Source organism: Lycium barbarum, chromosome 3 (genome assembly GCF_019175385.1).
Source record: "Lycium barbarum isolate Lr01 chromosome 3, ASM1917538v2, whole genome shotgun sequence".
NCBI classification, from domain to species: Eukaryota; Viridiplantae; Streptophyta; class Magnoliopsida; order Solanales; family Solanaceae; genus Lycium; species Lycium barbarum.
Window position 1 is genome coordinate 94,684,100 of NC_083339.1, and position 12,011 is coordinate 94,696,110.

General features: G+C 43.3%; 1 protein-coding gene across 1 annotated transcript; it reads right to left on the reverse strand.

The window, feature by feature from the left end:
* Positions 1–572: 572 nt before the first annotated feature.
* LOC132631028 (uncharacterized) lies at positions 573–2,087 on the reverse strand. Its single transcript, XM_060346628.1, has 2 exons — positions 1,381–2,087; positions 573–771 (listed from the first exon to the last, which is right to left on the reverse strand). Exons 1-2 carry the CDS (start codon positions 2,085–2,087, stop codon positions 573–575), a joined length of 906 nt encoding a protein of 301 aa, XP_060202611.1.
* Between the last annotated feature and the right edge of the window lie 9,924 nt (positions 2,088–12,011).

Below are 12,011 nucleotides of genomic sequence, written 5' to 3' on the forward strand. Positions count from 1 at the left end.
TAGAGAAGATGAACACTTACCTTGTGGTGTTGATGTAGGATGGATTACAATTTGAAGTTGTTTGTGTGAGAAAGGGAATGGGGGGGGTGGGGGGTGGGGGATTTTTTTCCGTGTTCAAAGGGAATGGGAAGGGTTGGGGAATGTTGTGTAATGAAAAATGGGAAGAGGGGTCGTGTATACCCTATATTAGGGAAAAGAAATATACAAACCGGGTCGACCCGCGCGATTCGTCCGCATCGCAGATGGATCGCTCGAAGCTGCAGGATATCAGGCGATTTGTCCGCATCGCGGGTGGATCGCGTAAATCACTGGCACTTCTGATTTTTCAGTGAGCGATCTACCCACATCGCGGGTATATCGCGCAAATCACTGGGCATTTTTTTTCTGTCTTTTTCGTTTCCGCTCAATTCCTGCAACATGAACAAACGTGACTTATATCTTACAAATTATTGGGTTGCCTCCCATCAAGCGCCTTAGTTAGGGTCGTGGCACGACACTTTTTTTTTTTTTAACGCACGGGTTGCCTCCCGAGTAGCGCCTGATTTAACGTCGCGGCACGACGCAGGCTCTCCTCAAGCCTCTTCTAGATCGATGGTGGTATTAGCGCGGTCAGTGGCCTCCCCGTAGTAATGCTTCACTCTCTGTCCGTTCACCAAGAATGTCTCATCCGAGTGGGGTCTTTTAAGCTCGACAGCACCATGTGCAGTCACGCGAACTACCTCGAATGGTCTGGACCATTTGCTCTTTAGCTTTGCACCGAAAATCTTCAGCCTGGAGTTATACAGCAATACTAACTGCCCAGGCTCAAAGTCACAAGATTGGATGCGCCTGTCATGAATTCTTTTGGTGCGCTTCTTATATATTTTCGCGTTTTCATAAGCATGATAGCGAAATTCCTCCAACTCGTGCAGCTGCAACAGTCTCTTCTCTCCAGCTTGAACCATGTCGAGATTCAGCTTCTTGATCGCCCAATATGCTCTATGCTCAAGCTCGACTGGTAGATGACATACCTTACCAAAAACGAGCTTATAAGGAGATGTACCGATCGGAGTTTTGTAAGTTATTCTGTATGCCCACAGAGCGTCATCAAGCTTCAATGACCAATCTTTTCTACTTACACTCACAGTCTTCTCCAAAATCCTCTTGATTTCCCTGTTTGATACCTCCACTTGACCACTTGTCTGAGGATGATAGGCAGTTGCTATCTTATGTTTCACCCCATACTTGAGCAACAATTTATCAAAGAGCCGATTGCAGAAGTGCGTACCTTGATCACTGATGATGGCCCGCGGGGTTTCAAACCTCGTAAAAATGTTCTTTTTCAGAAATCGCGCCACCACACTAGCATCATTGGTGGGAAGTGCAATGGCCTCCACCCACTTCGAAACATAGTCTACAACCACCAATATGTATTTATTTCCCTTGGATGGTATAAAGGGACCCATAAAGTCAATACCCCATACATCAAACAACTCGATTTCCAAGATGCCCTTCAAAGGCATTTCATGACGCTTGGAAATATTTCCGGTTCTCTGGTAGCTATCACAGGCCCACACAAATTCATGAGCGTCTTTGAACAGAGTTGGCCAGTAGAATCCGGACTGAAGTACCTTGGCTGCTGTTCTGTCCCCAGCATGATGTCCTCCATAGGGTGATGAATGACACTTCTCAAAAATTGCTGGGACCTCTTCCTCTGGAACACATCTTCTGATTAACTGATCTGTGCCAACCCGGTAAAGATAGGGCTCATCCCACACATAGTAACGACTGTCATGCAGAATCCGCTTCTTCTTCTCGTGATTCGCACCAGGAGGGTAAATCTCACTCACTATAAAGTTTACCATGTCTGCATACCATAGCACCTCGGCTGATTTAAGAGCGAAAAGCTGTTCGTCTGGGATAGTCTCATTAATCCCCACTGCTTCATCCACATGTTCCCGATCTTCTAACCTCGATAAGTGATCTGCCACCTGATTTTCTGTGCCCTTTCGATCTAAAATCTCGATGTCGAACTCTTGAAGCAGCAGCACCCAACGAATAAGCCTTGGCTTTGCATCCTTCTTTCCAAACAAGTAACGAACTGCCATGTGATCAGTGTAGACAATCGCCTTCGTGCCCACCAGGTACGATCGGAATTTGTCAAAGGCGTAGACAACCGCCAATAACTCTTTTTCTGTGACAGTATAGTTCATCTGGGCTGCATCAAGTGTTTTGCTGGCATAATAAATAGGGTGAAAGATTTTGTCCCTTTTCTGACCAAGGACAGCGCCCACAGCAAAATCACTTGCATCACACATTAGGATAAATGGTAGAGACCAATCGGGTGCTACGATAATAGGAGCAGATACCAACCTTCGTTTCAGCTCCTCAAAAGCCGTCAGACAGGCTTCATTGAACACAAACTTCACATCCTTCTCTAAGAGCTTGCACAGTGGATTGGCAACCTTAGAGAAATCTTTGCTGAACCGTCGGTAGAAGCCAGCATGCCCAAGAAAACTGCGCACTCCCCGAACTGAAACGGCTGGTGGCAATCTTTCAATTGCTTCAATCTTTGCCTTGTCGACTTCTATTCCTTTGCCTGATATCTTGTGCCTAAGAACAATTCCCTCTCGAACCATGAAATGGCATTTTTCCCAGTTGAGTACCAAGTTTGTTTCTTCACAGCGCGCTAACACGGCATCCAGATGGTTCAAACAGTCATCAAAGGAATCTCCAAAGACAGAGAAGTCATCCATAAATACCTCTACATAATTTTCCACCATATCGGTGAAGATAGCCATCATGCATCGCTGAAAGGTACCTGGAGCATTGTACAAACCGAAAGGCATCCTCCGGAATGCGAACGTGCCATATGGACATGTGAATGTGGTCTTTTCCTGATCCTCGGGCGCGATCATGATCTGGTTGTAACCCGAATAACCATCCAAAAAGCAATAAAAATCATGCCCAACCAATCTGTCGAGCATCTGATCCATGAAGGGTAAAGGGAAATGATCTTTTCTGGTGGCGTTGTTCAACTTTCGATAGTCGATGCATATCCTCCAGCCCGTGACAGTTCGTTGGGGCACCAATTCGTTCCTCTCGTTTTCCACCACAGTTATGCCCCCTTTCTTCGGGACACATTATACAGGACTCACCCAATTGCTGTCCGATATAGGATAAATAATGCAGTTGTCAAGCCACTTGATTACCTCTTTCTTTACCACCTCCTTCATGATCGGGTTCAGTCTCCTCTGACACTCAATACTGGGTTTGCTGCCTTCCTCCAATAAAATTTTGTGCATGCAAAACGAGCTACTAATACCCCGAATATCAGCTATCGACCACCCAAGGGCTCGGATTCGATCTCTTAGCACTCGCAATACTCGTTCCACCTGTACATCATTCAAATAAGTAGAGAGGATTATGGGCAATGTGTCTCCACTACCCGAGAAAGCATAGCGAAGGTGAGGTGGCAATGGCTTCAATTTAAGAACGGGCGCCACTTCAGTAGACGGTTTCAGCTTCTTCCATGACTCTGGTCTGTCCAGCTCCTCAAATGGTGTATATGCTCGTAGATAAGCACATGAAGTGTCAAGAATGATAAGACACTCCTCCACTTCTGCATCAATCATCAGCTCTTCCCCATCTACCAAAGTTGTCTCCAAAGGGTCGCGCGAAGCTAGGAAGTGATCCAACTCGGCATTTGTAAGCTCAGGTTCCACCACAGAAATCATCTTCAATTCCTCATAATGGGCTGGAAGTCTGGTGGCTTTAAACATATCAAAAATCGCTTCTTGCCCATTAACTGTCATGGACATCTTTCCATCTCTCACTCGGATCACAGCATCAACGGTAGCCAGGAAGCCTCTCCCCATGATGAGAGGAACGCTCTTATCCGCCTCATAATCAAGTATCACAAAATCAACTGGCAGAATAAATGGGCCTACCTTCACAAGAATGTCCTCAATAATACCATCAGGATAAGCAAGAGAGCGATCAGCCAACTGCAGAGTAATAGTGGTTGGCCTAGGCTCCCCAAAACCCAACGTCCGGAACACAGAAGTGGGCATCATATTAATACTAGCACCCAAATCACACAATGCTAGCCCAACTTCAATGTTGCCAATCGTAATTGAAATTGTGAAGCTGCCCGGATCTTTCAACTTTGGCGGGATTTTACTCCTCACTCTAGAACTACACTCCTCAGTAAGTGCAACTGTCTCAAACTCTGTCCAACGCCGTTTGTTTGCGATCACATCTTTAATATATTTTGCATATTTTGGGACTTCTTGCAGAAGCTCCACCAAAGGTATGTTGATGTGTACCTGTTTTAAGAGTTCAAGAAATTTTCTGCAAGCCGAGTCCGCTTTCTGTTTCTGACGTCGCTGTGGAAAGGGAGGGGTGGTCGCACCACTTCCTCTACATGATGCTCTGCGACTGTTTACTTTGGTTCCGCTCGCTTAGCCAGGATAAGCTCTGCCTCTGCTGTGTTCTTCTTTTTCGGTGGCACTTCCTCTAGCTCTCTACCATTTCTCAAGGTGACTGCTTTGCATTCTTTTGGATTCTTTTCAGTATCACTCGGAAGGGCACCCGGAGGTCTGACATTCTGCATAAGAGCCATCTGCCCCATCTGACGCTCAAGCTTGTGAATCGATTTCTGCATCTCACTCTGAATTTTCTGATTTTGCTGCTGCATCGCCTGATTTTGAGCTATGAGCTGCTTCATCATTTCCTCTAGATTGCTAGCTAGTTGTGCTTGAGGTTGTTGATAATTGTTCAGTTTGTGGAAATCCTGCTTTCCAAATGGAGTGTTGAAATTATTCCCATAATAGTTCCCCCGATTGCCAATGTCGCGATTCTGCTGCCCCACAAAATAGACAGACTCTGGATTCAATGGACAATTGTTGTAATCATGAGGTTCACCGCAACCTACACATGCTGCCTGCTGAATGTGCTGAACTGGTTGAATCTGCTGAGCTTGAGGAAACACCCTCAACATCACATTAGTAAGAGTACCTATATCAGCCCGAATGGCTGCAACATCATCAACTTTAAGAACTCCAGCAGCCTTTTGTGGTAACGCCCTGCTAGTCTCGTTATACTCAAGATGACCCTCAGACATCATCTCAACGAGATCTTCCATCTCTTCATATGTTTTGTTTAATATTTGACCTTGAGCTGAAGCATTCAGTAGGGCCCTTGATTCATGGTTAAGACCCTCTACGAAATAGTTGCCAATGATCTCCTTTGGCTGCATGTGATGGGGGCAATCTCGTAGATAGCCCTTGTATCTTTCCCAAGCGTGTGGTAGAGATTCGGAATCTCTCTGGGTGAAGTTGGCAATTCTTCCTCGAAGCTCCTTTGTCTTCTTGGGTGAGAAGAACCTGTCGATAAACTTATTTGATAATATTTCCCAAGAAGTGATATAACCTGCAGGTAGATTTGTCAACCATTCCCTCGCTTCGCCAATAAGTGAGAACGGAAATAAGGACAACTTCACATAATCATCGGGAACATCTCTATATTGGAAATTCTCGCTCAACTCCACGAACTGCATCAAGTGCTTATGCGGGTCTTCACTAGATTTACCCATATACTGGCACGTATGTTGCACCAGCCGCACTTTTCCTTCTTTTAGCTCGAAATTTCCAGCAATGTCAGGCCTAACAATAGCTTTAGCAATGGTCGCCAGACTTGGCCTAGCATAACTGGATAACAGAAATTGTTGTTCTTGTGCCCTCGCAGCTACTTGGTTTCCCTGTTCATCTGCGTTTCTTGCTCTATCCCTTTCTGCCTGTTCAAGAGCAAGTCTTGCTGCTTCGTTAGCCATTTGTCTCTGTCGTCAGAAAGTTCTCTCAATTTCTGGATCAAGATCAACTAACGGTTGTCCTGAATCTAGTGCTTGGCATAAACCAGAGAAGCCTGAAGAATCACAAGTAGAACACCGAAGAAAAGTAAAGACTTGAATAGAGAAAAAACAAACTCAAATTAGAAAAACAGTAAATTTTTCTAAGTCCCCGGCAACGGCGCCAAAAACTTGTTTCTCCCAAACGCACACGCAAGTATACGTGGCCGTACAAGTAATATAGACTGTTAAGTCCAGATATCGATCCCACAGAGACTTAGATTCTGCTGTCAAACTAATTCAAATTCGAATGAAACTATTCAAGAAAGTGAAAATCAAGATTGTTTGTTGTACTAAACTAAAACTTGAAAAGTAAACAATTTATGATGGGTGTTTTTTTTTAGACTGGGACTATGTTGACAGAGATTGTAAGAATTATCAGATGAGAGAAAGATCTAGGGTTATGGCTTTCGACAATCCAGTTGATCTTCAGACAATTCCACCTATTTTCTTTCCTGGGTTACTAGTTAACGGGTCAATTATGCTTTATGATATTCTCTCGAACTACTCACAAGCCTGTAGATGTTACCTTAATGCCTACATCTCTATGGTCATCAGATGTAACAAGAACGCATTTATTTTACCGTATTTACTAAGTAGGGCTAAAGGGTATATCTCTATCCTCATTAGCTAAACGATTAAATCGAACAAACTCTATTTATTCTTATTACGTACGTGAATTCCCTTTCTCAAGTTCAACCCACGCACCACAGATAGTGTCTAACTATTGGCCAGATAATCAAACAATTGAAATCAAGAATAAATAAGCAACCCACAATATGAAAAATCAATAGATAATAATTGTCATCACATCAACTTTCAAGTCTTTCGCCACAACTCTAGAACTAGGAGATTTAGCTACTCATGATTCGATCATAGACAAAAGAAGCCATGAATAAACTAGGGTTGAAAAAGATGAAAAAGAAAATAACCTAGAGAGAGAAAAAGGAGAACGGTGGCTTACAAATCCTTCTCTAATCCCAGAATACCGTTCTCAGCTATATAAACGTGTATATATAGGCTAGGGTAAAAAATAATAAATAAGGAATCCAAATCCTAGTCTAATCGGGAAAACGTCCGCAGAGTCCCGCTTTCCATCCACATCGCGGAAGGATCGCGCAATGTTCTGCAGCTGCTCGCCTTCTTCACGCGATGCGGGCCGATCGCGCACTCTGATGGTTGAGTTTGGTTGTTCCGCTATCTTTACGCGATGCGGAACATTGGCCTGACTTTCTGGAGCTTCTCGCGATCCTTCCGCGATGTGGAGGGAAAGCGAGTTTCTGCAGGTGATTACTCTTCCTCTAGTTCACCCTTTACGGTGATCGAATCGTCACCTCAGCCAATCATCAGCTGCTACGACTTCCAATCATTTCAAGCACATTTTCCATCGTTTGTCGTCGTCGTACCTATACACATAAAATATAACGACATAAGTTCACATACGACGGTTACTTCATGAATTAAGCGATAAAAGTCATAAGAAGAAGTTGTAATACGACACAAAACATGATATTTGTGCCAAATATCAATAGATACGCATCAAAACCATATGAAACAGCTTATGGAAATCAAGAACGTTAGCCATCCTAGTGGCTCTAAGAATGGGAGTTTCTTTGGAATCATATACATATACTTTGTCAGGTTGGTTTCACAAAGATCATGCCAAAAGAAAGAAAGGGTAAGCCTTACATACCTGCTCCACGTCCTATTATCTATGCTTATTCGTCCAAGCTTGCTAGTCTACATTCAAGAAGACTCACATAATCATTAGATTCATCATCGTATACTTGTCTTAGTCCTTCAAATGAATTCATTGTCATACACTTGCCTTAGCTTCTCAAATAAATTCACTTATGATCTGCCGAAATTTCGGCAGCATTTCCCCTATAAATACACCATCCCCGAGAATCTAACTCGGCCAATTTAACAACAACAAACCCGAGAATGCAACTCGGCCAAGTTATCAACAATAATCCGAGAATTCCACTCGGCCACCTTATCAACAATAATACCAACAATCATACTAACAACTTCAACAATCAATCCAAAATATATTCTAACATTAACAACCCTTGTCACACAATTTATTGGCATTTCATTTATATTCAATTCAATCACATATAGTCAAGCTAACACCAATAATCACATTCAAGTGTTAATCCGAAATCATTCTATCATGATTCAAGAACACTTCAACAATTCACACAATATTCAAGCAACCCAACCAACATACTACTTCATCCGAAACCTTCCAAATTCAACAAGAACAATAACAACATATTCCCTTCTTTCAAATTCATAAGCTACACCAATGATCTATATATTAACAACTTCTTTCTCATAATTATGAGAAACCATACTAATGTCAAATTAACTTCTTCAATAATCCCACAACAATTACAACTTCCTTTCAAGCCATCCAACCTTCATTTTATTATGGAATTCACAACTACAACAATCAAATTACTAAATAAAATCAATTCATCTTTTCTACACAATACAATCCCATTCGGCCACCACTTGCACACACATATTTCATGAATTTCATTCATTCCTCAATACTACAACATGCATAAATCATTCCTAACACAAGTAAAAGAAGATTGAACACATAACTTTCTCCACACATCTTCTTCCTCGGCTAGAGTCCACAACTCGCACAACGAATACTTTGCTTACTCCAACAATTACTCCATGTTAAAGAGGACCTTCCAATTGCTTGGAATACAAGGTAAACACATGTACCATTTCATGGCTTGAAATAATTGGCCACCCATGGGTGGGACCCATACCACACGGCCACTTAGCCCCTTTCAAGAACTTTCAAGACTTCTTGTGAAATTCCCATTTAGCCCCTAGCCTTCCACAATATTACCATGAACCTTCTTTGCGAATATCCCTTTCCACCCTTAGCCTTTCTCAATATTTCCATTCTAGTAAACAACTTGTACATTAATATAATTTTGGAACATAGTCTTGCCCTTAACTTCTCGCAATTATCTTGAATTATCCGAATGTACAAAATACGAGCTATAACAGGTATGTTGAGGACGCTTCGATTGATACATGCTTCGGACACCGAGTCGGTGGAGTTAAAGTCGTATAGATTGAGAGATGTCTCGATCCAATGGTATACGGTTTGGATGGCTTCACGGGGAGCCAATGCGCCTGCCCCGGTATGGCAAGAGTTTGTTGATGCTTTCCTCCGACACTATATGCCTCCAGAAGTTCGGCGAGCTAGAGTCGATAAGTTATTAAATTTGAGGCAAGGTAGCATGAGTGCTCTGGAGTATAGTCTCCACTTCAATTCCTTGGCTAGGTATGCTTCGGCCATGGTAGCGGATATGGGTGACCGAGTGCACCGATTTGTGAAAAGCCTAGGGCTGCATTTGATGGATAGGTGTTTGACTGCGTCCTTTCAGGACAATATGGACATTTCACGCATTCAGGCTCATGCTGAGAACTTAGAAGAAAGTTTACAACAGCAGAAAAGTGAACGCGAGCAGGATAGAGACCATAGCAAGAGGGCCAGATCTTCAGGCCCGATGAGTGAGTTTAGAAGTGGGCACCGACAACAGATTTCTAGGCACTCATTCTATTCTATGACTAGTGCACTTTCACAGTTTTCAGGCCAGAGATTCGATAGACATCCTCATTCCGGGCTGAGTCAAAGCTATTCGGGGTCTCAGTTTAGAGATGATTCAGGTCAGGCAAGGCCACCCATACCACGATGTTCCCAGTGTGGGAAGTTGCATTGGGGTCGATGCCGAATGGGTTCAGATGTTTGTTATTCGTATGGTTGACCAGGCCATATTATGCGTGATTGCCCCTCAGTTCATGGTAGAGGTAGGACCCAGCCTATAGGGTTGGTAGCCGGGTCTTTAGCATCTGTACGCCCTATAGGGCCAGGTTCACATGTGCCTGTCGGCCATGATAGAGGCAGAGGGAGAGTCCTCAGTTCTAGCGGTCCTCAGCACCGTGTTTATGCTTTGGCTGGACGCCAAGACCTTGAGTCTTCTCCTGACGTGGTTACAGGTATATTATCGGTATTTTCTCATGATGTATATGCTTTGATTGATCCGGGATCCACATTGTCATATGTTACTCTGTATGTTGCGGGTCGATTAAGAGTCGAGCCAGAATAGATTAAACCCTTTGAGGTGTCTACACCCGTTGGTGAATCGGTAATAGCTAGCCGAGTATATAGAAATTGTGTAATTGTGATTTGTGATCATCGTACCATGATTGATTTGCATGAGCTAGAAATGGTGGATTTTGATCTTATTATGGGCATGGATTGGTTGGCTTCTTGTTATGACAATGTTGATTGTAGAATGAAAATGGTTCGTTTCTAATTTCTGGGAGAACCAGTCTTAGAATGGAAAGGGAATACGGCGTCGCCAAAGGGTAGGTTTTTTCCTATCTAAAGGCAAGAAAAATGATCACGAAAGGTTGCATTTATCATCTAGTTCGGGTTCAAGATGTAGAAACTGAGTCGCCGACTCTTCAGTCAGTTCCCGTAGTAAATGAATTTTTGGATGTGTTCCCGGAAGAGATTTCAGGCCTTCCTCCCAAACGGAAGATTGATTTTTCCATTGATGTGCTGCCAGGCACTAAGCCTATATCTATTCCTCCTTATAGAATGGCACCCGCAGAATTGAAAGAGTTGAAGGAGCAATTGAAAGACCTGTTTGATAAAGGCTTTATTAGGCCCAGTTCATCCCCGTGGGGAGCACCTGTATTGTTTGTCCGAAAGAAAGATGGCTTTTTGAGAATGTGCATTGATTATCGGCAATTGAATAAGGTGACGATTAAGAACAAGTATCCTCTTCCGAGGATTGATGATTTATTTGATCAATTGCAAGGTGCCAAATGGTTTTCAAAGATCGATTTGAGGTCTGGGTATCATCAAGTGAGAGTTAGGGAGAAAGATATCCCTAAGATAGCCTTCAGAACAAGATATGGTCATTTTGAGTTTCGGGTAATGTCATTTGGGCTAACTAATGCACCAGCGGCGTTTATGGATTTCATGAATAATGTGTTCAGGCCTTTCTTGGATCTATTCGTGATTGTATTCATCGACGACATCTTGGTGTATTCTGGATCCGAGGTAGAACATGCGGATCATTTACGTACTATCCTCGGAGTTCTTCGAACTCGAGAGTTGTTTGCAAAGTTTTCCAAATGCGAGTTTTGGTTGAACGCAGTGGCATTTCTGGGGCATGTTGTTGCAGCCGATGGTATTCGAGTAGACAGTCAAAAGATTGAGGCCGTGAAGACTTGGCCAAGTCCCACAACTCCTACGGAGGTTCGTAGCTTTCTGGGCTTAGCAGGCTATTACAGGAGATTCGTTGAAGGTTTTACTTCTATTTCTGCACCACTCACAAAGTTGACCCAGAAATCGGCAAAGTTTCAATGGACAGATGCTTGTGAACGTAGTTTCCAAGAGTTAAAAGGTTGATTGACTTCCGCCCCAGTCTTGACACTTCCATAGGGATTGGAAGGATATGTTGTGTATTGCGATGCTTCAGGCGTTGGGCTAGGCTGTGTATTAATGCAACATGGTAAATTGATTGCGTATGCTTGAAGGCAATTACAGAAACATGAGCAGAATTATCCAACCCATGATCTAGAGTTGGCCGCAGTGGTTCATGCGTTAAAGATGTGGAGACGTTATTTATATGGTGTCCATGTGGATATTTATACAGATCATAAGAGTCTTCAGTATATCTTCAAACAGAAAGAGTTAAATTTGTGGCAACGATGGTGGTTGGAATTGCTAAAGGATTATGATGCTGATATCCTATACCACCCTGGAAAGGCAAATGTCGTGGCTGATGCTCTTAGCCGCAGATCCGTGGGAAGTTTGTGTGGTGTACGACCAGAGAGGAGAGAAATGGTCCGTGAGCTCCAACAACTAGCTAGTCTAGGAGTTCGAGTAGTGGACTCAGGTAGCGCGGGAACTACTATCCAGGAGTCAGCAGTCTCATCGCTAGTAGCAGAAGTGAAAGAGCGACAATACAAAGATTCCATGCTAAGGCAGTACAGAGATACACTCCCTCAGAAAGAGGAGTCATCATTTGAGCTTTCAGGAGACGGATTTCTCCAATGTCGAGGCAGATTG

Bases quoted from the DNA above. Each gene is read 5' to 3' on its own strand.
- LOC132631028 (XM_060346628.1), bottom strand. From the start codon at position 2,087: ATGGCAGTTCGTTACTTGTTTGGAAAGAAGGATGCAAAGCCAAGGCTT. The intron at 772-1,380 runs GTGGGTGGAGGC...GTATAACTCCAG, and splicing joins GTTGTAGACTATGTTTCGAA to GCTGAAGATTTTCGGTGCAA.